Source organism: Nipponia nippon, unplaced genomic scaffold (genome assembly GCF_047370975.1).
Source record: "Nipponia nippon isolate SJK-2023a ecotype South Korea unplaced genomic scaffold, ASM4737097v1 scaffold_36, whole genome shotgun sequence".
NCBI lineage: Eukaryota > Metazoa > Chordata > Aves > Pelecaniformes > Threskiornithidae > Nipponia > Nipponia nippon.
In genome coordinates this window covers 2,176,427-2,202,796 of record NW_028262354.1, presented here as the reverse complement: position 1 = coordinate 2,202,796, position 26,370 = coordinate 2,176,427, and the positions used below count along the sequence as shown (strand labels likewise).

Here is a 26,370-nt window from a genome sequence, read left to right as displayed (position 1 = left end):
GACAAATCATGGTTTTCCTGAGGGAATCCTTCTTTAATTTATTTTTTTTTTTAACCTGCCGCAGCCGTCGGGGTGACCGGAGTGAAATGGCGGCTGCCCGTACCCCAGGTGAACGAGCCCCGGGCTGCGGGGCCGTGTTTCTCTGCCCGCCCGGTGGATTTGGGAGAAACCCCCGAAGGCTGGGTTGGAAGAACAAGGCGAGAGATTTCTGTGCTGCTGCGAGGAGGCGGTGAGCCTCCTGCCGTCCTGGGGAATGAATTAGAATACATCTCGGGAATAAATTAGCCGGATGGCGAGGAGGGGAGATTTGTTTCCCTGGGAAAGGAGGCCGCCTCTTCGGCGAGGTAGAGACACCTCCAGGGCTTGGATTTCGGAGCTCTTTGAAGCCGCCCGGCTTGGTTCGTTCGCACGGCGCCGTTCGAGTTAGAGGGGTTACGGACGGAGAAGAAACTTAATGTCTCTGCCTTCCTCCGTGTCCATCCAGCCGTCTATCCCTGCTTCCATCCCGCTTCCAGCCGCCCGCTCCAGCAAAAGCCATTAGGAATGACAAAGCACCTTTTTTGTTTTAAAGATGGGTCCCCGGGAGCGGTAGGCAAATTGCTTGGTTCATGCATAATAAACCAGGCGTGGAAACGCACCGAGTAATAGGCTGCATTGGTAGGGAAACAAAATCGTTAAGCGAGCCTGTTTGCAGGGGAAAAAAAAAATATATATATATAGATAGATATTAAAAATAAAGCCAGGCTGGGTGCGGAGGGGCTGGCAAACTTCCCCTGCCCCTCCTGGCATCGGCTCTGGCTAAAAGCTTTGGTGAAATGGGGGCCCGGCGCGCGTCCTGCTGCCCCCTCGGCGGCGTGGTTGGGGTCCGCGGGGCCGGTGGAGCCCCCGCGGCCCTGCTGGGGCCGGTGGAGCCGGCGCGGAGCTCACCCGAGGCTGAAGCGTTGGGCACGGGGTTTGTCCCTCCCCGGGGCGGCGGTGGCAGCCGTGTCCCCAATCCCGCTGGCCGTGCCACCGCCGGGTCCCCCGTGGGGGGTTCACTCGCGCCCGCGATGCTCCCCGCGGAACAAAGACGACCCGCAGCCCCTTTTTTAACATTTATATTTATATATATATATAAAAAAATTAAATATATATAATATATCGTGTTTAAGACTAAAAATATAGTACATAATATTTAAAAAAAAAAAAAAAAGGAAAATGAAAAATAAAAAATGGGAGGTGGGGCGGGGCGGGGGTCACAGATACGTGTCTCTAGGGGTCTAAAACAGCCTGCGCTAAGGGAGGGAGCCGCTCGCCCGCTGCCGGGGGGCTCGGCCGTGCCCTCGGGGGGCCCCTTCCCACCCCGGGGTGGCGGGGGGAAGTTTTAATTTAAAGCTTCGGCTTCGATTCCCGGCACCCGGGGGTGGCTGGGGCGGGACGCCCGTCCCGCGCTGCCGCCGGGGCTATTGCTATCGGTGTGGGGGTGCAGCACCTGGGGTGGGAGACACCCCCCCCCCCCCAAAAACGGGGCTGTCCCCAGCGGGGGGGACGCGGGGCGAGGAGGAGGATGGTGCGGGAGGGGGGGGGTTAAATCAGGCACCATTGCAAGAAATGGCACGCAGTCCTGCAGTCGGAGGCTCAGGCTGGGCGCGGGCTCAGCACCTTCCAGGGTTTGGCCCGTCCTGACAGTACCTTTGGGGGGGCTGAGGGGGAAAGGAGGGGGACGGGGACCCCTCCGTCTGTGCCGCTGGGGCTGCGTTGGCAGCAAGGCTCTGCCAGCCCCTTCCCAAACCCTCCCGGCAGCCCCGGGAAATCGTACCTGCTGGCGACGGGGCCGGCTCCGTCGCTCGGCGGGATGGGGACCCCAAAGCGTGTCCCCCTTCCCCGGGGCAGACCCCCGCGGGGCGGTATTCCGTACCTAATCCCGGGGGAGCGCAGGGACGCCTTCCGGCAGCGACGGCACCGGGAAGGGCTCCCCAACCAAAACCCACCCTGCGCCTCCAAAACTCATGGCACCCCGGCAAGACCCCCCCCCCCGGCCCCCAGCTCCTGGGCCGGCGTCTGGGCGAGCGTTATCGCTGCAGGCAGCGAAATCGGGGTCCCTGTCACTGCAGGCAGCGAAATCGGGACCCCTGGCCGCCCAGTGCCTCCCAGTCCCTGGAGCTGGGGGACCGGCTGAGCTCCCGCTCCCGGCTGGTTTGGTTTTTCGCGGCTCAAAACATTCGCCAAACCCTCGGGGCCGGAGCGGGAGCGTGGCGGGGTGGGGTTGCGGAGCGGTAACGCTTGCTGGTGGCTGGGAGGGTGCTTATACCCCTTATCTACATCTTTATATACATTCATAAGAGGGACCCCCCACGCCGGCAGTGGCGGTGGGACGGAGCCGGCCGGTCCGACGGGGTGTTGCTCGGGGTGTTGCTTGGGGTCAGGCTGACAACAGCGGGATGGAAACCCACCGCTGCCTGTCCCGTAGGTACGAGTGTGCGTACGAGGCGGACGCCAGGGGTCTGCTGCGCTGATCTCGCCGGTCCCCATCCTCCGGGACCCCCGGGGCACCCCCCGCTCCGAGGGTGGGTGCGGGGGCTGTCGGCGGGGGGGACGGATGGTCCGGGGCTGTCCCCAAAATCAAGGCACAGGGAATGGGAACGGGCTGGGACGGGGCTTTTTTGGGGCAAAACCAGAAACTGGGCATTGCATATGTGTATGTACGTATGGACACGTATATACAGACATACAGCACCTCCCTGCTCCCTCGCACAGGGGTCTGGAGGGGATGGGGGGTTCTGGGGGCAGCTCCCGCGCACCCCTCACTCCTGGGGTGCTGGCTCGGGGGCGCTGGGGACCCATCGGGGCAGGATCCGGCCCCGCAGAGCTTGCAGAGGGGGGGATCGGGGGCGGCGGGAGAGCGGAGGCTGCAGAGCCGGCCCCGCCAGCTGCACGGACCCGCACGCACCCGCTGGGGCTGGGTGGGATTTGGGGGACGGGGTGGGCGCGGCGGGGGAGGGGAAACGATGCCCCCCAACCCTCTCCCTCCTCCGGGAAGGTACCGAAAAGAAAGAACTGAATGAGTGGAAGCTCGAAGAGACTCAGGGGCACGTCCCCGCCGCCAGCAGACCCCGCGGAGGGGCGGCACGGCGCGTGGAGTCCAGCCGCCGGAGGAGAAGCGGGGCAGGAGGGTCGGGATGAGCCCCTGAATATCAGGGGACAGTCGTGAGGTACCTGCGGACCCCCGCTGCCTGCGCCCCCCACCTCGGCGCTGCCTGCCAGCCCCTGCCCGCCCTAAACGTGCGTCTGCATCCGCTGCTGGAAGCGCTGCCCGTAGTCCGAGTGCTGGGAGGTGTAGGAGAAGCGGGTGGCGCTGGCGTACTTGCCCATGGGGTCGTAGGCGTCGTAGGGTGCCCGGTCCAGGCTGGGGGGCTGACCGTACCCCAGGCGATAGGTGGCATAACCGGTGCCGGCCGGGAAAGCGGCGTGACTCCCGTAGTTCTCGTAGGAGAGCTGGCTTGCCGTCTCGCCGCCCGCCGTGCCGGGAGGGGGTCCAGGACCCGGTGCTGCCTCGGCGTTGTAGTCGGAGGCCGGACCGCGGCTGTAGGTGTTGAGCTGAGCGTAGCCGCTGGAGTGGGAGAGGCGGGAGGGCGGGCGGGTGTCGTAACGCGCCGGGCCGGGGTTGCGGTAGTCAGCGTAGAGGACGGTGCGGGAGGACGGGCGGTCCTCGTGGGCGCGGACGTTGTAGTAGCCGTTGGTGGGGTCCTGCGAGGAGAGCGGGGGGATGCGCTGAGCCTGGCGGGGCTCCGCGGGGAGACGGCCCACGAGTCCCAGCCCTTTCCCCTCCACCGAGCATCCCGCAGCCAAAACCTGGGACAAAGCCAGGACCTGCCCCTCTTTTACGCCCCCCACGTGCCCCGGCACCGTCACCGGACCTTGAGCTCGTACTCCTCGCGGGTGTCAATGGTGTCACAGCGAAGGTCCTGCTTCAAGTCCACGTCGTCCTTGAACGACTGCAGAAGCGGGGAGAGAGGGGCTCGTTCCTCCCTGGTCCCATCCATCCCGGCGTGGGGCGGGATGCTGCGGGGTGGCCCCCCGGCGTGGGGTGTCCCTTACCGAGTAGATGGCCTTCATGACGCGGGTGGCCGTGGAGACGCTGGCCGTGTCCTCCTCGCGGTCCGCGTGCAGCGTCAGGGGCTCCCTGTTCACCGTTTCCACCTTGATGTCCAGCTTGCGCAGGGTGACGTCCTTGCGGCCTGGGGACACGCGGGACCGGGGCTGGAGGCGGCCGCCGGCAGCATCCTCCCACTCCCGCCCCGTGGGTGGCATCCCTGCCTTGGGTAGCACCCACGGTCCCCTCTGCCGTGGCTGCAGACCCCCCGTGCCCCCCACTCACTTCCTTTCCGGCGCCGGTAGAGGAAGCAGGCGAGCGCGACGAGGAAGCTGATGACGAGGATGCTGGCCCCGATGGTGGCACCGGCGATGATGCCCACGGGCAAGACCTCTGCAGGAGACGGGGAGACGTTAGCTGGGGACAGGGGACAGGGGCACTGCCAGGAGGCGGCTGCGGCAGGAGGGCCGAAGCCCCGTTGCCTGCAAGACCCGAGACGTAGTCAGGCTGCCCGGTGTGCCAGGCGGCCGCGGTGCCGTGCCGGCGCTACCTTTCTCCTCCAGCTGGATGATGGCGGTTCCCGGCCCGAAGCTGTTCCAGGCCGTGCAGTTGTAGCGGGTCTGGAAGTCGGCGTCCATGACGTTGTTGATGGTGAGGGTGGAGAGGACCCCGCTGCCCGTGTTTGTCCGCTCCACCGTGTACCGCTCCAGCGTCCCTGCCTCCAAAATGTTCTCCTTCCAGGCCCACGCCTGGCCCCGCCGGGGTAGGGGAGAGGGGGCTGCGTCAGCACCCGCAGCTCAGCGTGGTCCCCGGCACCCCCCGGCCCCCCACCGCGGCACTCACGATGCGGTCCGGGGGCGGCGTGCTGCCGATGAAACACTCCACCTTGCCGCGGTCCCCGCGCACCGCGTACTGCACGGCCTCGCTCGAGATGATGGGGGGTCCTGCGGGAGGCAAAGGCGGGGGCGGGGGCTCGACCGAAACCCTGGGTTTGGCGGGGGGACGTGCCGCGCTGCAGGCACCGCTCGTCACGGGCATCACAACCGCATCGACCCCTCCCTGTCCTGGATGGGGGCCTGGCACGGGGCGGGGGCACTCACCGTTGACGAAGAGGGTGACCTCGCGCTCGCCCACGCCGATGCGGGGGACGATGGCTTTGCAGACGTACTGGCCCGCGTCGGCTTGCGTGACGGACTTCAGGTACAGCTGGTTGCTGTTGCTCAGGACCTGGGTGCAAGCGCCATGGGGGCATCAGGGCGGGGGCAGGAGACCCCCCAGCCCACCCCCCTGCAGCGCGGCTGCCGGACCCTACCATGTTGGACTCCTTTTTGGTCCAGGTGAGGGTCAGCGGTGGGTTGCCGGACCACACGCACGTCAGCGTCACGTCGGAGCCGATGTCCGTGATGGTGGGTTTGGGGTCCACCACGATCCGAGGGGCAACTGGAGAGGGGGGGCAGAGGGTGAGGAGCAGAGCCGGGGAGCCCGGGGGGGCCGGGGCCGGGGGCTGCCCCACTCACAGTGCACGTCCACCAGTGTGCTGACGTTGGTGCTGCCGATGTCGTTGTGCACCTCGCAGGAGACGGGCTCCGTGAAGAAGGTGTAATCCACCTGCGTGTCGTACTTGTTCTCCTTGGCGTCCTCGATGATCACCCCCCCCTTGGCCCACCTGGAGGGGGGCAGACACCCAAGATGGGCACGTTCAGGGGGTGCACGGGACCCCCATGGTCCCGTTTGTCCCCCACCCCGTCCCCGTATGATGCCGAAGCCAAGCCAGGAGGTTGAGGCGGGACCTCCTGGGGTCCCGCGGGACCCTCACCTGTAGCCTTTGATCTCGGGGTTGGCGGTCGCCATGCAGGTGAACACGACCCTCTCGCCCTCCTGCACCGTCTGGGGCTGGATGGACAGGGTGACGGTCGGGGGATCTGCGGGAGGGCGGACGGAGCCGTCACGGGCGCTGGCACAGGGACAGCGTGACAAAGGCAGAGGGGACAAAGGGAGAAGCCCCCTGCCTGTGCCGCCCCCTCCCCACGCTGCCAGCCAGGGCATGGCCGACGGCGCGGGAGATCCCAAAAGCTCTGATGCTCGGTGTGGGCACCCAGCATCCCTGCCTGGCGTGGGTGCTCGCTCTGGGTGCCCTGCATCCCTTCCCAGTGTGGGCACCCAGCATCCTTGCCCATCACGGGTACTTGCTGTGGGCACCCAGCATCCCTGCCTGGTGTAGGTGCTCGCTCTGGGTGCCCCACATCCCTGCCTTGCGTGGGTGCTCACCGTGGGTGTCCAGCATTCCTTCTTGGTGTGGGTGCTTGCTGTGGGTGCCCCACGTCCCTGCCTGGTGTGGGTGCTCACTGTGGGTGCTCGCTATGAGCACCCAGCATCCCTTCTCGGTGTGGGTGCTCGCTCTGGGTGCCCCACATCCCTGCCTGGCGTGGGTGCTCACCACGGGCACCCAGCATCCCTGCCTGGCGTGGGTGCTCACCGTGGGCGCCCAGCATCCCTTCCCAGTGTGGGTGCTCACCGTGGGCGCCCAGTATCCCCACCCAGTGTGGGTGCTTGCCTTGGGCACCCAGCGCCTCTGCCTGGCGTGGGTGCCGGCGGTGGGTGCCGAGCCTTCCCTCAGCAGCCACTGGAGGTCGGTGTTCACCACGAAGTCCCAGCCTGGCCTCCCACCTCCAGCCTGGCACCGGCCCAGTGGCACTGGGCGAATCCCCGCCGTGGGCACAGCCCCTCTGCAGGGACCCGGCTCCAAGCACGGGGCTGGGGTCCCCCGGGCACCCCACGATGCCCAGGCACCCCGAGAACTCATCTCCAGTTCCCTGCCCCAGCTCCCCCCCTGTGCCACCGACACGCAGGGATTGTCCCCTCCGCCCCCCGGCACCGACTCACGGTGAACGTTGAGCTTGACGAAGGTCTCCTTGCCTGCCGGGATGGCATCGTTGGTGCTGCGGCAGGAGAACACCCGCCCGATGTCGAGGTCGCTTGGGTTGATGGCGAGCTGGCTGGTGGTTGTCTCCCGCTTGCCGTCGGCCAACACCTCCTGCCGGGGAGAGGGGACGGTCACTGTTGGCTCCCAGCACCGTGCTGGGGACACCGAGGCACGGCGTGGGGCGGAGGGGATGGACGCGGGGGTCCCGGCACGTCCCCATACCGTGCTGGTGATGGCTCCGTCCTGCTGGAGCCCATCCCGGTACCAGACGATGGTGGCCGCCGGCTTGGCGCTGCGTGCCCGGCAGGTCAGGTTGTATGGCGTCCCCGCGCGCAGCAGGATCTCGGGGGCTCCGTCGATGGTGGGGTCCTCGGGGGGGACTGCAGAGGGGAGAGGGGACACTGGGTGGGTGCCGGCTGCGGGGGGACGGGGCTCCTGCCCGCAGCCCCGGGCGCAGGCAGACCCCGCTCCAGGCCACGTGATGCTGAAAAATTGATGCTGCTCTGATAAAGGGAGGGCGATTAAGGGCAGCGGAGGCAGGCCTCCTCCCCGCTGCCTGCAACTGCAGGCAGCATTTGACAGCAGAGCGTCAACCGGGCCGGCACCGCCTGGGTATTAATCCCCTTTCTGAGCAGGAGCTAAAGCCCCGTTACTGATTTATCAGGGCTCGGTTCTCGGAGAGAGGTAAAATGTTTGGTGTTGGGAAGGAAAACCCGTGCTGGCAGAAGCCGGGGCCGGAGGCTGGGCTGGGGTGTCCTCGCGGCGGGGGCCTGGAGAGGGGGCTTCGGGGGGTGGTATTCGTGCCGCGCGTGCGGAGATGGATGCGCGGGAACGGCCCCGGCTGTTTGCGAGCCGCCCTGGGGAGCTGGCGGCAATGACGGAAACGGGGACTGGGTGTTTGGCGGAGGAGTGCGGCTGTAGGACAGGCAGAGGCGGTTGTAGGATGGGCAGAGAGAGAGAAGGTCTCCCCTGTCTGGGGACCCCAATACCCACAGGAGCCTCCTCTGCCCAGGGACCCCCTGCCCAGGGACCCCCCTGCCCGGGGACCCCCTGCCCTGCCCCAGGCAGGGGGTGCAGGGGGACCCCGCTGAGCTTGGCAGGGGATGGAGGAGACCCCGGAGACCCCCCAGCCTTGGCAGTGCCACCCCAAAGACCCTGGGACGGGGCTGTTCCCCCCGGCTCACAGCCCCCCTTCGGGCTGGGGGTCCCCGGGGACCGTCCCTGCCCGGGGGCGCGGGGAGACGCTCCAGCGGCTGCGGCGCGGGGAGAGCCGCGCTGCTCAGTACCCCAGCCACATCTCCCGCGCGCGCGCCTTTTATCTCTCGTCTTTCTAATGGGAATTTCAATGCCAGGGGAAGAAGGAGAAAGAGGGAAAAAAAAAATAAAATTAAGAAAAGCAAGAAATCCGCCCCAAAACCCCATTCATGCAACATTTCCGCTGCGGCTCCGGCATCTTCTTTGCTTTTTTTTTTTTTTTTACAAGACACAAAAGTCAGGGAAATCAAAGTTACTGCACTCGTAGGTCCCGTAACTCAGCCACGGCGTGAATATAGATTAAGGCATTAAAGATAATGGCACATCCAGGCTGCCGGGAGGGAAGGGGGAGGGCGACAGCGCAGGCAGCCACAGCCTTTCCCGCGCCTGCGAGCAGCCGCGCCGCCTGCGATGGCTCGGGAGACGTGGGGCGCGGTGGGGGCCGCGGTGGGGGCCGCGGTGGGGGCCGCGGGGTACGGTGCGGGGCTGGCTCCTTACTCAGCACGGTGAGCTTGGCCCGGCGGGATCGCAGCGCAGCCTCGGTGGCCTGGCACTCGTACACAGCGTCATCGGAGAGCTCGGCGTCGGTGATCTCCAGGTTGTACTGGCCTGAATCGGCCGTGCCCACGATGCGGTAGCGTGGCCAGGCTGCGGGGAGAGCAGAGGGGGGTCAGCGCAGAGGGGACGGGGTTCACCCCAATTCTCCAGGGCCCCTTTTTTAGGGAGGAGAGGCCAGTGCGGAAGGGAACCCCCGGTCATGGAGAAGCAGCTCCTGCCCGTTTGGGTACAGCCTGGGCAGACCCGCGGGGCTGCCGGCGTGCAGGCAGCGCTCTGCCTGCACCCTGTGCCAGCCCCAGTGGGGACACAGGCAGCCAGCGGGGACCTGGCACATGTGGGATCGCTGGTGCACGTGGGATCCCTGGGACATGGGGGATCCCTGGGACATGCAGGATCCCTGGTGCACGTGGGGGATCCCTGGGACATGTGGGATCCCTGGTGCATGTGGGATCCCCGGCACATGTGGGATCCCTGGTGCATGTGGGATCCCTGGGACATGTGGGATCCCCGGCACATGTGGGATCCCTGGTGCACGTGGGATCCCTGGGACATGTGGGATCCCTGGCACATGTGGGATCCCTGGCGCACATGGGATGCTCAGTGCGCGCCAGGCCCCCAGTGTGCATAGGAGGGAGAGGAGCACCGGCACCGAGCTCCAGCCAGTGCTTGGCTGCTGGGGCACGTGGCACCAGTCTTGCAGCAGCCGGGGACGCTGCCCAGAGCTGGGACACGGGGCGGGGGGAAGCAGCACCGCAGGAGATGTAGCACCCGCACGGTGACAGCCCCTGCCCCGCACGGTGACATCCCCAGAGCCGCCCGCCGCCCCGCGGGTACCTTTGAGCCCCTGCCCCATGCCCAGGGCGAGGCCGTCTTTGGTCCATTGCACGATCCCAGAGTAATTGAGCACCACGCAGGAGAGGACGATCCTCTGGCCGGCCACCACCGTCTGGTCCTCCGGCTCCTCCACGAACCGCGTCTGTGCCACTGGGGAGAGAGGAGGGGGATCGGCCAGGGCCCAGGGTGCCCCGCACGCCGGCGGCTGTGCCAGCAGCACCCGGTGCTCCGTCATGCCAGTGGCTCCAGCATCATGGAGCTGCCTCCAGCACGGCCCCGCCGGGGCCCCCCCAGAGCCACCCGTGGTCCCTGGACGTTTCGGAGGGGCTGCCGGGGGTGTGGGACCCCCCAAGCTGTGCTCTGCCGAGCCCCCGCCCCGTGCAGCAGCCAGGATTGATCTCGGTGTCCCGTCACGGCACCCATCACGCGGCCAGCGGGTATCGACCAGGACGCGGTGGGGGGAACGCGTGGGGCATGCCTGACACGCGTGTGTGCTGCCGGCCCTGGGCAGGGGACGGGGACCAGGACCCCGGGAGGGCAGCGGGGAGAGGGACATCTCGGCAGAGGAGCTGCCTATCCCCGGCGGTTTCCCCCCTTAAAAGCCGTTTTTCTAAAATATTCAAATTATTTCTGTCATGGCGCGGGAGAGGGGAAGGCAGAAATCCCTTCTGGGGATGAGCGAGCTGCAGATAACGAAGCCGCTAAGTCCCCAGCATGGCCTCCGCCTGCGGAGGCACGGCACGGCACGGCATGGCTGGGCTGCTCGCTGGGGTGCCCCATGGCCTTGCCACAGCCGTGCTGGGCACAGCCACAGCTTGGGCACCCCAACCCGCTTGGCTTTGTCCCCAGCTTGTGCTGTGCCCCCGGAGAGCTGGGGGCTCCGGGCTCCCTCCTGCCTTTGATCCTGCAAACAAAGCCTCCGACAGCTCCCGAAATCCCCGCGCCGCGGCCCAGGCTGCTGCCTCCCTTCCCGGCAGCCCCCGCTTTCCCGCCGGCCCTGAGGACGCCGCAGTGCCGAGGCGCAGCCGGGCTGCCTGTCCCTGTCCCCGCCAAGGGGGCCGGGACACGCTGGCGCTTGGCACCCTCCTGGCCATGCCCGGCGTGGGGGCCTGATCCCCCACCACCGCCCCGGCGCCTGCCCGGGGGTGCTGGCACGGGGCGGGGTATGGCAATGGGCTGGAGGGACCCCACGGCCCATGTGCGGCACCCCCGGGTGCCAGGCTGTGCCAACAGGTACACCGGACGAGTCAGCACCAGGCATCCCCAAAACCTCAGGATGGGGCACCCCAGGATCCCAGGGACCTGCTACCCTGGGATCGCTGGGACATGGCACCCAGGATCCCTGGCATGGGGCACCCCAGGATCCCCAGGACATGGCACCCAGGATCCCCGGGATGGGGTACCCAGGGATCCTTGGGATGGGGTACCCCTGGATCAGGCACCCCAGGATCCCCAGGATGGGGTACCCCAGGATCCCCGGGATGGGACACCCCCGGATCCCTGGGACATGGCATTCCAGGAGGGGGTACCCCAGGATCCCTGGGATGGGGTACCCAGGGATCCCTGTGCTAGGACACCCCAGATCAGGCACCCCAGGATCCCTGGGATGGGGCACCCCGGCACAACAGAGTGCAGCAAACAGGCCCCACAGCACCGCTGGCCGTGTACCCCAGGACCTGCAGCCCACAGCGGTGATTTGGGGACCGTCACTGCCTCCGGCCACCCTGGGGTGACCCCGCGCCGTGCCCCGGCCCCCCCAGCCCCAGCCCACGCCCCGTGGCCCCTGGAGAGGGGAGACAGAGCAGGGATGCGGGCAGGGAGGGAGAGAGAAAGGGAAGGAGAGAGCGGGAGAGGCAGGGGAAGGAGGGGAGGGATGGAGCAGGAATGGGGGGGCCGAGGGGAGGGGGAAATAAAAAGCAGAGCGGAGATCAAAGAGGAAGGTGCCTGCAGAGAGGTGGGCGTGAGGGAAGATCAGAGCCTGGGAAGGGGGAGCGAGACGGGTGGGAGGAGGCGCAGGCAGCGGCGGCCGCCTGCCAGCCAGCGCGGGGGGGACCCACAGCCCTCTGCCTGCCCGATGGGCCCGGCTGGCAGCGGGCTGGCGTGGCACGGGGCTGGCGTGGCATGGGGCTGGCGTGGCGTGGGGCTGGCACGGGGCTGGCATGGCACGGGGCTGGCGTGGCACGGGGCTGGCGTGGCGTGGGGCTGGCACGGGGCTGGCATGGCACGGGGCTGGCGTGGCACGGGGCTGGCGTGGTGTGGGGCTGGCGTGGCGTGGGGCTGGCACGGGGCTGGCATGGCACGGGGCTGGCGTGGCACGGGGCTGGCGTGGTGTGGGGCTGGCGTGGCATGGGGCTGGCACGGGGCTGGCATGGCACGGGACTGGGATGGCACAGCACGGGTGATGTTTTTGGCGGCTGAAGGTGACGAGGGCAGGCAGCGAGGAGCCGGCCGCTCTGGATGCTTTGACCTCCTCCAGCCATGCCAGCACCCCCGGTGCAGGGGATGCTGCCCCTGCCCAGCCCCGGCTCCGGCAAACTCCAACTCGGCTGCTAATCCCGGCAGCGGATAATCGGCCACCGCGGGTATTTAGGCTGCGAGCTCCCCGGGCAGCAGCTCCCTCTTCCCGGCAGGATGAGGGCACCGCCGCAGCGCCGACGCCCTGTGGCACCCACCGGTGTGGAGGGGGATGCGACCGTCACCGGCCCCCCGTGCCCATCACCACGCACTTGTCCCCAAGCACCGAAACCCCCATCGACGGGACCCTCCTGCACCCCAGCGCCCGACGCAGCAGTTCCCCGGGGCAGGGACTGGTGGGTGGCAGTGCCACCCCCCCGCGCCAGCCAAGGTGGCAGGTCGCCAGTGGGTGCTGGCGGCGGTTGTCGGAGCGCGGGAGCCATCAGCACGCGATGCGCGCCCGCTGCCTCCTTCCCTTTCCCTCCCTCCCTCGATGTGGCTTTGCTGGGCGCCCCAAGGAACCGAGGCGGAGGGGCTTGAACGTCTCCCCCACCCCTGCGCTGCCCGTCCTGCCCAGCAAAGGGCTGTTTAGTCTGGAGGAGGGCGATACCGGGCCGGCGGACGCGGGGGAGGCCGCGCGCTGAGCCACTGCCACGGCACAGCGAGCGCTGAAAGTCTTTCCATGTCACGGGGCCTTGACGTGATGCCGAGGAGACGGGCGGCTTCCCGAAGGCTGGAGGTTTAAAAAGCAAGGGGTGCCTGCCTCGCCACCGCGCCCCCCTTGCCTCGCCACCCCGTGCCGCGTTGGCGCCTCGGCACAGCCGATCCCACCCGCTCCTCACCCCGCGGCGGGCGCGGCGGGGACCGTGACACGGTGGCCCTGGCCGCTGGGCGTGCATGCACACGCGTGTGCATGGGAACACGGGCATGTGCACATGGGAGTGCGTCCGTGCGCATGAGAATACGCATGTGTGCATGGGAATGTGCAGGTCTGCATGGGAGCAGGTGCATGTGTGCATGGGAACACACCTGTGTGCATGAGAACATGCATGTGTGCATGGGAATATGCACGTGTGCATGGGAATGAGCCCGTGTGCATGAAAACACATGCATGTGTGCACGGGAATGTGCATGTCTGCATGGGAACATACCTGTGTGCATAACAACACGCACGTGTGCATGGGAAGGTGTGCATGTGTGCATGGATTGTGTATGTGTGCATGGGAACACATGCATGGGTGTGTGGACTGTGCATGTGTGCATGGGAATACACGTGTGTGCATGGATTGTGCATGTGTGCATAGGAATACGCACGTGTGCATAGGAGCATGTGCATGTGTGCATGGGAATACATGTGTGCATGGATTGTGCATGTGTGCATGGGAGCACATGCCCGTGTGCATGGGAATGTGCCCGTGTGCATGGGAAGACACACGTGTGTGCACGGGAAGACACGCGTGTGCGTTGGGAACACGCGTGTGTGCACGGGAATGCGTCCGTGTGCACGGGAGCCCGCGCGCGCGGGGGCAGAGGTGGGCGCGGGGGGTCCCGGGGGGCTCCGCCGTGCCCACGCGTGGCTCCCGCGTGGCTCCCGCGTGGCCCCGGGCGCGGGGCAGGCCGGCGAGGCGCGGGGAGGCGGCGGGGGCCGGGGAGCCCCGCTCCTGGCCCTGTCTCCCTCTATTTATCAAATGAAGGGCTGATTAAGCCCTGGGGCTGGTGCTCCAATCTCCCTCTCTCTCCTCTCGCTATTAAACTCAGGGTTCAAAGAAAAGCTTTTTATTCGCGCTGACAGCTTTCAGATGGAGCTAAATCTCTCCGTGCTAGAGGGTTTTTTTTTTTTATTATTATTTTATCTCTCTCCCTCCTCCCCTTCCTCCTCTCGCTGCTTTTAAATTTAAGCCTTTCCCCCTTCCTCTTCCCAAGTTGTTCGCTTCTATTTATATTGAAAAAAAAAATAGACAGGGAGGGGAAAAAAAAAACCCTCCACTGGTTTTATTCTGCAGGAGAGAAAAGAGGATTTGGCTTCCTTGTGGCCCTGCCCGGCCGAGCGGAAAGGGAGAGATGGGAGCGGAGGGCAGGAGGAGGCCGCGGCTGGATGCTGCGGCTGGGGCATCGCCCCCGTCCCCATCGCTGTCCCCCCTCCGCTGTCCCCGCGCTGTCACGGCCCCGGCGCCCCGAGCCACTCGGCACCCGGCGCGAGGCAACGGGACGGAAAAAAAAGCGCAAACGTCGCAGCCGGCCCTGAAATAACGCAGCGGGAGCCGGCGCTGAGGGGACCCCGCGGACCCCTCGCCTGCGACCGGCTGCATGGGGAAACTGAGGCACGGAAGGGGGCTGAGCTCAGCGCCAGCACCGTGGCCCGCTGACGCATCCCACCGGGGACGCAGCCCCCGTGGGGACCCATCCTGCTGGGCGCTGGCAGAGCGGTGCCGTGCCTCGCCGCGGGGACGTGCCGGCACCGAGACGTGATCGGCCCTGGCACATCTCCGCGCTCTCCCCGCTCCGCCCGGCGTCGGGGGCTATTTTAGGCTCCGGCAGTTTGGGTCCTGCAGCTAAAGCCGGCCACATCTCGGGACAGGGACACGGGTGGGCTGGTGCGGGTGGCCGCAGAGCCAGCGACCCCCCCACCCTGCATGCCCCTGGGGGGCCCGGGGTGGCAGCGGGGCCCCATCCTGACCCCAGGGACGGGGAGCGGGGCTGGGACAAGGCTCCAGTGAGGTTTCCCGGGGAGGACAGGGGGGTCCTGGCTTCGGCGATGCCCCCGACCATCTCCCGCAGCACCCCCAGGTCACCGCTGGCCCCAGCAGGACGGGGACCCCACCGGCGGCCGCCCGACCCACCAGCGTGCTCGCCCGCAGCTCCCAGCCAGCAAATTGATATTTGCTAGAGAGGGTCCCTGTTGCCATCAACAATTTATGAGCCTCCTTCGCCGCGATTACCCCGGCACGACAGCGCTGGCCGGGAACGGGCCGAGCCGCGCGCTCTGAAAGCAGCTTGGCAGGAGAAGCCGCTTCCGCTCCTTGTTCGAAGTCACTCAATGCCCTCTTCTATTTTCTTCTTTTTCCTCTTGGCTTTTTAACGCTAACGTGGCTGGACGGCGGGTGGCAAAGCCGGAGCAGCTCCGGGGGGGACCCTGGGATGGTGACGCCGGCGGGACCGGCGCGGTGATGCTGGGGGGACCGGCAGGCAGGGATCCATCCCGGTGCCGGCCGCACCATCTGGGGGGTCAAAGCGCTGTCCCCTGCCCCGGCTTCGTTATCAGCCCCTGGCGCATCCTCGTCAAAAAGGCATCGACCCCATTTGACCAAAATCTCTCTCCTATAATCCCGCTCTGATTGACATTAATTGAATATTACTATCCTTTAATTCCTCATTAATTGAATCCTGCAGCCGCTACTCCGTGATGTGCGGGGAGCTGGCAGCATCCCTGCCGTGCCAGCATCCTCGGCAGCCCTTGTCCCCGTCCCTGTCCCCGTCCCTGCCATGCCAGCATCCTCGGCGGCCCTTGTCCCCGTCCCTGTCCCCATCCCTGCCGTGCCAGCATCCTCAGCGGCCCTTGTCCCCGTCCCTGTCCCCATCCCTGCCGTGCCAGCATCCTCGGTGGCCCTTGTCGCCATCCCTGTCCCCATCCCTGCCGTGCCAGCATCCTCAGCGTCCGCTTGTCCCCATCCCTGTCTCCATCCCGGCTGCCTCCGGACCCTGTGCCCTGGCTCCGCTCCCGGTGCTGGCGGGTCCTCCCCATCCCGGCAGGAACGGAAAGTATTTCAACACCATCATATGACGCCAGCGCATCGTTGGCGAGTGCCCAGCGCCCGGGCTTGGGAGGCACCAGGACGGGGCCGCATCCAGCCTGGTCCCCCCTGCCGCCATCTCGGGGGACATTGCTTCGCCCGGCTGAGGGTCCCCAGCCGCCGCTTTGTGTGACCCCGTTACTTCTGCACGGGTGATGGCGGTGGCGGAACCGGGGCTGTTTTAACCCAAAACTCCCCCCGAGGGGGGAAAGCAGGCGTGAGGGGCACGGGAGCCCCCGCAAACCACCCACAGACTCCACCATGGCTGTGCCGTGCCTCAGTTTCCCCTGGGGCTGTGTGTCCCTTCCCATGGCTGGGGACACTCGAGCGTCCCCGCCATCCCCGGCAGGCTGGCAGAGTGCCGGCCGGGGCCGCTCCCTGCCTCCCCCTCCACTCCCTGCTCCCGAAGCCGGTGGTAGCGAAGCTCTCCGGGGAAAGGATGCTCCAGTTATTTTCATTTTTTAAAAGGCAAAATTATAAAAACAAATGAGGAGGATATTGGTTCCCCTCCCCCGGCCCCGCCGCCTCTCTTCCCTGCCCGCTTTCGGCAGCGCCGGGTCCCCACCGCCTCCTCGCGCCCTGGCCGGGGTCACCTTGACCGTGCCACCCTGGCACAGCATCCCCTGGGATCCCACTGGGACCGGGGCTCCCCATCCCCTCCGTGCCACCGAAGCCCCCGCGGTGACCCCGGCTCTGCCGTCCCCCCACGTCCCCAGCAAACCGACGTGCCGCATCCCCCCGCCGCGGCACCGGCCTCTCCCGTAACCTCCCGATTTCTCATTTCCCGGCCTGGCCGCCATCGCTGGTGACACCAATCTCCCAACAAATTTAGCAGCTCATTTCCCAACCGATGAAATATTCCACCTCGATTATTCCCTGGGCAGGGAGACGGGCGCTGCCGTGCCGCGCCGGCACCTCCGTGTCGGACCCCATCAAGAGCCCGGCGGGAAGATGCCCGTGGCGGCGGGCAGAGTCCCTGGTAGCCCGGGTACCGCTCCCGGGGCAGCATCCTCAGGTTGCCATGGTCCCCAGGAGATGCTGCCTGTCCTGGCGGGGAAACTGAGGCACGGGGAAGGGAGAGCCCGGAGGGAGGTGGGGGCCCATCAGCCCAGCGATAACCCCGTCCCCTCCGCCGCCGGCGTGACCCCACGCTCCCGACCCACCCCCAAATTTTCCACCCAAATCTCCTGCCTTTCACAGCCCGCCAGGGCAGACGGCGGGGGGAGATGGGCCGAGGCCCCACGTCGTCATTAGAGGCAGGGTAAAAACACGCAACGCGGGGACCATGCGAAACAATTTTCAATTAAAATCTCGTTGGGAAGAGGCATAAATACCAGGGGAGATGACGTGGTGGAATTGGGTTCTATTTTTCCTTCCTGAGGAGCCTTAAATATTCCCCACCTAATAATAATAATATAAAAAAAAATGAACTCCCGACTTACGAAACAACATATAAATTCCCCTCGTAATTACATTACTTTCAGCGCTGCAAAGATGCCAATAAAATATAAACCAGTGCCGGGCAGAGCGAGAAAATAGAGATGAAAATAAATGAATTGCTTTAGCGCGTTACGGCAAACGAGCCGGGCTGGGGGGGACGGCGGGGGCCCGGCCCCCCCATTGGTGCCCCCCGGGGACCCCCCGGGGCTCGGGGCACGGCCCCAAGGCCACACGCCGGAGTCCTGGGTGGGGTGCAGCCCCCCCGAGGCTGACCCTGGTTTGGGGGTCCCGGCAGGAATCCCTGCACCCCCAAATCCCGCTCCTGCCCGCAGCTCCTGCCCGCAGCTCCTGCCCCCCCAGTGCAGGCAGAGGTTGGGGGGCACCGGGGGGTCTTTGTCTCCCACCCACCTGCCCCGCGCTGGGGAGGGACCCCTCGGCCGCCCCAAGTCGGTGGAAAAACTCGGCCCCTTTCTCCTGCCGTTAATCCCGGTGAAAGGGGGCAGCCAGGCAGAAAGACAAAAGCGCTCGGCCGGCCCCAGCGGGGCGATGCGGGGGGCACGGGGGGCCGGGGGGCAGCGGGCAAGGGTTGCAAGGGGCCGGAGTGGGGCGATGCAGGGGCACGCGCTGGCTGGGCGCTTGCACGGGAAGCGTGCGTGTGCACGTGTGTGCATGCACCAGCTGCGTGCTCGCACGGGAACGTGTCAGTGCGTGCGCATGCATCCGCTGCATGCTTGCACGGGAGCGTGTGTGTGCACCAGCTGTGTCCTTGCAATGGTGTACGTGTGCACGTGTGCACACCAGCTGTGTGCTTGCACGGGTGTGTGTGTGTGCACACACCCGCCGTGTGCTCGCACGGGAATATCTGTGTCTGTAAGAGCTGGGAGCGTGAGCGCGGGCCATGTGTGTGCACACGTGTGTGCCTGCGTGTGCAGCCGTGCGCACGCCCCAGGCAAGGACGGACGCCCCCATGCCACCCCAAAACGAGCCCCGTCGGCCCCGCGGCACCCCTGGGTGGGGGGTCCCTGCCGGGTACCGGGGGCCTTTGCAGGCTCCCGGCTCGGAGCAGGGGCGAGGGCGCAGATTGGAGCTGTCTTCGCACCCCAGCCTTCCTCCTCCTCCTTCTCCTCCTCCTCCCGGCGCTGCCCTTTGCACCGCTGCCAAACAAAGGCCTGGGCTGCAGATGTGCGGGACGCTACAGATGTTGCTCCCACCCGGGTTTCCCGGGGTCAGCCCCCCCCCCCCCCCCCCGCAGCGGTCCTGCACCCCGAGCATCCCACCCCATGCCACGTCCCCCGTGACACCCAGCATCCCCCTGCGGGGCCCCGATCCCCGGCGACGGCGCGGACCCCGGCCCGAGCCCCCCGAGCCCCGGGGGGACGCAGGCGTCCGGGCACCCCCCGCGCAGACAGAAGGAGCTGGCGGAGCCTCTCCCCTTATTATTTCCTCTTCATTTCTGGGGCTGTCAGAATTATAGAGCAGTGCTGTTTATTGGCTTGAGTTTAATTAATTTGTGTAATATCCCTGTTAGGAACAATGTCTAATTAAGACTTTTGTTTGTGTGTGTGTGTGGAGGGGGAGGGGAGCTCTTCTTTGGGAAAAGGGGAGGGGGGGGGAATAAAAATCCCTAATCATTAATGAAGGGGAAAAAAAAAACCATATTTAAACAGCGCTGGCATCCTTCCACCGAGCTGCTGGTAAGCGCTCTCGTTACAGATGTCTTAATGAGACATCTCTTAATAATGGGATTATCATTCACATTGAATCGGGACAAGCAGCTGTGAGCGCGCGAGGCTCCGATACGGGCCTCCGCGTCCCGACGGATGGAAAGGGATGAGTCAGGGGACGAGCCCCGGCCTCCTCAGCCGCCCCGGGAGCTCTCCCGAGGGACGGGGACCGGGGCGCGACGGGGCACGTGCGTCCCGCGCCGTGCCTCAGTTTCCCCCCGGGCGGCTTGAGTCCCGAGCGCTAAAGGCGGTGCCGCGAGCACGGGTAAGGAGATGAGGTTAAATTCCACATCTCCGACGGAGCTGGCAGCAGCTCGTTTTGATCCCCGGCGAAGGGGGTTTAATAAAAAACCTGAGCCGGGAGGAAATGGGTTTGAAGGGAAGGGAAAAAATGGATGGGGATGGGGCGCGGGTTGGCGATCCCCCTCCGGCTGGACCCCGAACGCGGTGGGGACCCCAAGTTGTGCCCCTGGCCTGGCTGCTCCCTTCCCGAGGGAAGAATAAGGGCAGGAATTTGGGCTCCTTCCTCCCCAGCCGTGCCTGGCTGCGGAGGCATTGCCCTGGCCCGGCGGCAGCAGGGGGGACGCGGCGGGGTGGGAGCCCCCCGAGAGCTGCCCACCCAACCCGCCGGGCTCCCCACGCCTCCCTGGGCTGGGGAACCCCAGCTGCCGCGTCCCACCCCAAACTGGCCACGTTTCCCAGTCCATAAGGACGTGGGGCTCTCGGCTCCCACCGCCCCACTGGGGACGTCTGGGGGGGTCCCACAGCCCAGCGGTCCCCACAGCAGCTCGGTCACCCCAAGCTGGGCACTGGGGTCCCCACCGCTCAGTGGGGTTACAAGCATCGCGTCTCCACCGCGGGGGGACCCATCCCACTGGGGTGACCCTGGATTTGGGGGGCCGCAGCCCTCCCTCCCCTCTGGGGCTCTGCAGATCCTGCAGCGGGAGAGGCTGGAGCTGGAGGGAGCAGCCCTGGCTCCCGCTCCCGCTCCTGCGGTCAGAGCCCAGCAATGATCCCACAAGCCTGGAATTTGAGGAATTTCCTGCCAAGGCTCTCTGGAAGACGAGGGAGAGAAAGAAAATCCAGAGCTTAACCCTCAGCTCCCCGCGCCGGGCAGGGGGCCGAGAGCCCGGGGAAGGGGCTGGCGGGGCTGGGGGGCATTTTGGGGGGGAACATTTAACTTTGGGGGTTGCTTCTCGCTGCTCCCCAGCTTTTTTGGCCAACGCCGCTGGGCGCAGAGCCGGCCGGAGAGCCGGGGCCCCGCGTCGGGGTTGTGCACATTTGATGGGGAAATCAAAGCGCTTCGTGCCTCAGTTTCCCCACTGCCGCTCTCCCACCTCCTCCTTGGCCCTGGGGCCCCTGCTCCAGCCCCCACCCCAACCCGCCACCCCGCAGCACCCAGCCCATCGCCCTGCGTCCCCCATCCCATCACGAGCCCCGGAGACGCCTCCGGCCGCCCACCGGCCCGGCCAGGGGGGCTCAGCACCCCAGCCCTCCCCGGGGCCACACGCTGGAGCCCTGCACACCCCGAACCACGGCAGCCAGCGGCGCAGGATGGGAAATCCCCTCTCGAATGTTTAAACCTATTATTTTAAATCAAATCCACTTGAAAGGTTGTTTTTTTAAATAAAAAACCAAAAAGGGAAGGGTGGAAGGACGAGAGGCGGCGGCTGGAGCCCCCCGCTCCCTCTGCAAGAGGGTCCTGCTCTGGTGGGGGGAGCGATGGGAACCGGGCACCCAGAGCAGCCCTGGGCACCCAGAGCAGCCCCGCTCCGTCCTCAGCACCCTCCGAGCCTGGCAGCGGCACCGGGATATTCCCTTCTCCGTGCCCGGCAGGGAGTCAGCACCCACAAGGATGCTCGGAGGCACCCTGGGGAGGGGGCAGCCTGGGTGCCCCCCATTCCCACAGCTCCCACGGGCTGGGGCTCACTGGGTGTCCCCGATGTCAGAAGCCACGGGGGGCGCCTTCGCCCGGGGAGACCCCAGCGAGGGGGCTGCAGCCTTCGGCCCCCTCCTCTGCCTCGCTCTGCCCGCTCCCCCCCACGCCGGCGACGCTCCGGCGGGCGCAGCGGGGTGCACACCCGCACCCCCTCGCACGCCCACGTGCACCCACGCGCTCCCTCGCGCAGCCCCGCACACGCGCGCTCCCTCGCACGCCCACGCGCTCCCTCGCACGCCCGCGCGCACACTTTCCCCGGCTCCTTTTCTTCGCCGTTCCTATGGCAACCCCTCCAAGGCGCACAACCGCTCTCCGATTGGAAATAAAAGTTGTTTTTCCTCCCCTCCTCCTTTACTCCACTCTTTCGCTTCCCCCCCCCCCCTTATTTTGATTTCCATTTGGATCATAATCCGCCCGTTGCCATGGCAGCGCTGGCAGCCCTTTATGTCCCAGCCCTTGCAGAAAAGGCCTCTCTCCCCCTTTTTCCCTTCCCGGCTCCTTCCCCAAGTAGCTTTGCTCTTTAAATCCCTCCTTCCCGCCATCCCCTCGCGGCAACGACCGCGGCATCGCCGGGATCCAGCCCGGCACCAGGGCCTGGCGTCACCGGCTGCGCCACGTCTGATGCCACGCCGACGGGACTTTTGCGGTGGGTGGGTGGAAAGGAGCTCTCGCTTTCCGGCTCCCAGCCCCGATAGATGCATCCCAGCGAAGTCCAGGCTGGATCCTGGACCACAGCTCCATCCCTTTCCAGATATCCTTAACTCTGCCCCATCGCCCGGCCGCGCTCCTCGCCGAGCATCCTCCCCTGCGGGCTGGTAGCCGGGGGGCTCCTCGCCCGAGCATCCTCCCTCGGGGCTGGTACCCGGCGCTGCCCGCTTGCCCACCGGAGGGGGATACAGTGGGCACGCCGCCACCGAGAGAAGCGAGGCGTGGGTCGCGCCGCCGGCGCGGGATGGCCCCTCCGTCCCCTCCGTCTTCCCCGCTCGCCGCCTCCCTCCCGCGCCGTGCCCGCTCCTGGCTGGGAGCAGGAGGTTATGAAAATGAGCTGTGTGCCCAGGAGACTGTAATTATCTGCTAAGTGTGAAAGCTGGAGTGATTAATTAAGAGATAATAAAAAGAAAAGGAGGCTAGAGAGGGAATAACGGATGCTTTGATGATAAAACCTGAGGTAAGGCAAGCAATTAAGGGAATCTTTATGGAGAGTTAGCTATAATCCCCGCGTTGCCCGCGTGGCGGGGGGCTGCGTGTCGGATGGACGGACGGACGGACTCACAGACGGTGGCAGAGGAGCAGCGAGGCCCAACAGCCACTGTATGCCACGGTCCCACGACCGGAGCTGGCTCCGGCATCCCTGGGGATGGGCTCAGCGGGACGGGCGTGCATCCCGGCGAGCCGGGCGGCAGGATCCCAGGTAGGATCTAGGCCAGGAGCAAAGCTGGCTCGGGATTAAACCAATCCCGAATGAAGGGATGGGAATGTAATTAATGCCGCTCAGCTCTGGTCGGTGGGAGAGAGGTGCCCAGCGACCCAGATTTCACCGGACGGTTGGGTTGGCAGAGGTCACCGCGGACAGACAGACGGACAGCACCGGCTTCCACAGAAAACAGGCGGCGGAGGCTGCTGGGGGGCTCCGCGGTTGGGCTGCCTCCCCACCGGCGAACTGGGCCCCAGCGCGGCAGCGGGTGATTCAGCCCTGGCACGGGCTGCCCCGGCAAGTCCCGGCACGGGGCGGTGGCTGCTGCGGCAGGGCCCATCCCGCCGGCCCCAAAGGCTGCCTTGGCCTTGGCCCCGCAGCGGGGCAGAGCCCGGGGCCGGATCCAGACCCCTCCTGTGGGGCTGCGACGCCTCCCTCGCTCGCTCTGCTCCCCTGCGGAAAGATGGAGGCATCCCCAGGCTGGGAAAGGGGCTTCATCCCCTTCCCGTGCCCGCCCCGGAGAAGCATCGGCAAAACCGCACCGGCGCCCGCGAGCCCCGATTCCAGTTGCCAAAACGGTTTCCCGAAGGGTGGCTGCGGGGCTGGGGGTGTCACCCTGCTGCGGGGAGCCTGCGGTGACCCGCCGTGGCACCGTCCCCTCCACCGAGGGGTTTTGGGGATGGGGGTGCGGAGGGGTGTTGGGTACGATCGCGGTGACCCGGGCTCCTGCCCGGAGGGGACCCGGGGGACGGCTGGCACGGGTCTGGGTGGCATCGAGGCGTAAGGGGGCACGCTGCAAGGCAGAGGCCGGCCACTGCCGCGCTGCCGGCCACGGCGAAGCCAAATTGGAGCCAGAGACGGATCAGCTCCTCCGGGAGAGCAGCTCCGGGCCGAGGGCACCGTGCGCCCGCGCAGACAGCGGAGTCACCCCAGGCAAGCGCCCAAGGGAGCCCGCGGACCCCCAGGGTCGGGCAGAACCCAGGGGCCACCAGCATCACCATTGGTACCCGAATGCCCACGGCCAGGCCGTGATGCCGAACGCCACCGGCTCCGGCGCAGCCCCCAGCCCCGGGAGGGGGCTGGTGAGGGCCACCGTCCTCCCCCACCGCCACGGCTCAGCCCCGGAGCGTCTCCCGGGGGCTTTTATTACCCTGCAGCAGACGACGGTCATCTTACAAACCACATCACGCCACCACGGCTCCGGCGGCGCGCGGGGAGCCGAGCCGCCGCCGCTCCTCCGGAGGAAGGACGGGCAGGTGCCCGCTGCCGTCCCCATCATCTCCCCGGCTGTGCCAGGACCTGCCTTCGGTCCTTCCCCCTCGGGGAGCCACCGCGGGCATTGACACCCCGGATCGGGGCCAGCCAGGGTGGCCCTGTGCCCCGGCGCCGTCCCTCTCGCCCTGGAAATCCGGGGCCAAATCCTTCCATCCAAGCTCGCCTGGAAAAGTCACCAGCAAAGGGACCAGCCTGACCTCAAACCACCCGGTGCCACCCCTGCTCCTTCACCGGTGCCATCGCCCCAGGGAGCGGGGCTCAGTGGGGGCATGCAGCGAGTGTGCCAGGCCTCAGAGCCACACACTGGGGTGGCCCACGAGCCACAGCGGGCTGGCACGAGCCCCCCGGGACGAGCCCCTGCTGCCGCCCCTCCGTCAGCTCCCAGCTCTCTGCCGTTTCAATTTTGCTGCTTTTGAGAGGGAAGAGGGGAAGGGGGGGATAAAAAAAAAAACAACCCACAGAGAGAAAGAGAAGAAGAATCGCCCAGAAAATGAATAAATATTTCAATTTGAGGCGCAATCACGGCGAGTGATTGAAACGGGGGGAAGAATAATGGGTTTCATTTAGATAAGATACAGAAAATTATTTAGTGAGAAATGAAGAGTGATGAAACCCATTCAACATCTTTGTGCGCAACGACATGAATGGCATCGGCCCCCCCCACGTGCGTGCACGCGCCGAGCGGCACGGCCCCGGCTCCAGGGGGAGGGAACCCCAAATTCTGCCCCCCAACAGCAGCGGGACCCCCCCCAGCGCCCCAGTTTAGAGCAAGGATCCCCTCCGAGGCGAGAGCAAAACTTTGACGGTGGGGACCGCGACGGGACGGGGCTGCTCGGGAGGGACCGGGGGGTCACCGGGTCCCTCGCCCAGGGACGTGACCCCCCCAGCCCCACCACGCCAGAGCCCCGGGCCCAGCCATCCGCTTCTTCCCTCCGCCAAAGCGGCGATGCCGGAGCTGGGCCCCTCTCGCCGACGACATCCACATGGCACCGGGCGGGAGAGCGGGCGCTTTTGTTCCTGGGAGGGCAGCGGAGCCCCGCAGCGCTTCCCCCAGCCCTGCGCGGGGGAGCCTGGGATCTGCCCCCCCGGCCCCCTAAGCAGCTTTGCACGCTCCTTTTAAACCCCGGGTCGACTCAATTTTTTTTCCCCCTTCCTCCTGGCATCTTAGCAACGCCGCCCCCTTAATTAAAAATTAGATTGGATTTTGCAGCAGGGAAGGAGCCGGCGGCCGCGCAGGGGCTGCCTCGGCGCAGGGCAATGCCTGGCTCCAGCCCTGTGGAGGGATGAGCCGGCTGAGACCTCGCGAGCTCGCTGCATGCGTGGCGCGCTTCCCCGCTCCCCTCGCACGGCAGGGCCGGGAGGCCGAGCTTCGGGGAGGCCCTGGGGGGCGGCGGGGCTGCCCCCCCCCGGCTCCTCTTGCTCTGCGTGACCTTGGCTGCGCGACCCCCCGTGCCTCAGTTTCCCCGAGAGGGCACCGCGCAGGCTCTTGGGGGTCGGATGGGGCCGGGGCTGCCTCCAGCTTGCAGCAAGCCTGGAAAGCAAGCGGGGGGCAAGGGGGAGCCCCATGCTGCTCCCGGCCCATCTCCCAAGGGCTGCCCGGGTCAGGAGCCGGGGGTCCTGGCCGCCCCCCAGAGATCCCCCCTCCGCTCCCCATGGACAGACAGACGGACGGCAGCCCCCACTCGGCTCCCCGCCAGCATCGCCGGGCCGGGTCCCCCCGTCGCCCTCAGCCCCGGGTCCCCCCCAGCAGCTGGGGTGCCCATGGTCGGGTCCCCACTGCTGGAGCACCCTCATGACCCTGGGGTCCCCTCTCCCGCCCCCCACAACTTCCCCCGTCCAAGCACCGCTGCCCACCCGCACCCCGACTCCCCCGGCCTCGCCGCGACCTCCCCGGGAGCCCCGCGGGACCGGGATGGGGGGACCAGCACCCAGACCGGGGGGGGACGACACAAGACCTTGCCCCCAGACCGGGGCAACAGGCCCAGAAGCGGGGGGACAGACGCAGCCCCAGGGTGGGAAGAACCGGACCCGGCTCCATCAGGACCCCCCAAAAAGGGGGGTTTCCACCGGGAGCCGGGGCACCGGTACCCGGGCGGCAGCACCGAGCCGCAGCGGGGACGGGGAGGGAGCGGGGCGGGGGGGGGGGACCCGGGACCCCGACCCGCCGGTTCCCGGGGGACGAAGCCGCGGGGATGGGATCCCAGCGGGAAGGGGCAGCACCGCCCGCCGCCGGAGCCGCTGCCCGAGCCGCGCCGGGGCTGGAGCGCTGCCCGCGGAGTTGGGACGCGCACTCCGGGCGCTGCCGCCGCCCGGTCCCCGACCGATCCCCGGTGCCCGGTACCCACCTTGCCCGTGGGTATCGGCGAGAGTCAGAAGGCAGAGGACGAGGATCCGCATGCTCCCGTCCCGGCCGCGCTCCGGGCAAGGGGCGCGGGGGGTGGCCGCTGCCCCGCTCCGCCGCCCCGCTCGGCCCCGCGCCCCGCCGCCGGCCCCGTCAGAGCATGGCCCGGCCGGGCAGGGCCGGGGAAGGGGCCGCCGGCTCCTCCGCTGCCTCCGCTCCGCGCCCGATCGCGCCGAGCCCCGGAGTGCGCGGCCGGCGGGGCGGGGCGGGGCGGGGCCGGCGGGGCGGGGCCAGGAGGGGCGGGGCGGGGCGGGGCGGGGCGGGGGGTGGGGGTCGGGGGGTGCTGGGGGG

The 26,370-nt window shown here is 67.1% G+C and overlaps 1 protein-coding gene across 1 annotated transcript; it reads right to left on the bottom strand.

Annotated features, from left to right (window-relative positions):
- Positions 1-1,147: 1,147 nt before the first annotated feature.
- Positions 1,148-26,250, bottom strand: KIRREL1 (kirre like nephrin family adhesion molecule 1). Its single transcript, XM_087772299.1, has 15 exons — positions 26,024-26,250; positions 9,642-9,791; positions 8,748-8,897; positions 7,218-7,375; positions 6,956-7,106; positions 5,889-5,994; positions 5,590-5,738; positions 5,385-5,512; positions 5,173-5,299; positions 4,916-5,016; positions 4,623-4,821; positions 4,358-4,465; positions 4,078-4,217; positions 3,897-3,974; positions 1,148-3,726 (listed from the first exon to the last, which is right to left on the bottom strand). The coding sequence occupies exons 1-15, from the start codon at positions 26,073-26,075 to the stop codon at positions 3,256-3,258; spliced, it is 2,268 nt and encodes a 755-aa protein (XP_087628425.1). The 5' UTR covers positions 26,076-26,250; the 3' UTR covers positions 1,148-3,255.
- Positions 26,251-26,370: the final 120 nt, after the last annotated feature.

Bases quoted from the DNA above. Each gene is read 5' to 3' on its own strand.
- KIRREL1 (XM_087772299.1), bottom strand. From the start codon at position 26,075: ATGCGGATCCTCGTCCTCTGCCTTCTGACTCTCGCCGATACCCACGGG. The intron at 5,739-5,888 runs GTGAGGGTCCCG...GCCCCCCTCCAG, and splicing joins CCCGAGATCAAAGGCTACAG to GTGGGCCAAGGGGGGGGTGA. The intron at 3,975-4,077 runs GTAAGGGACACC...CCGCTTCTGCAG, and splicing joins TCATGAAGGCCATCTACTCG to TCGTTCAAGGACGACGTGGA.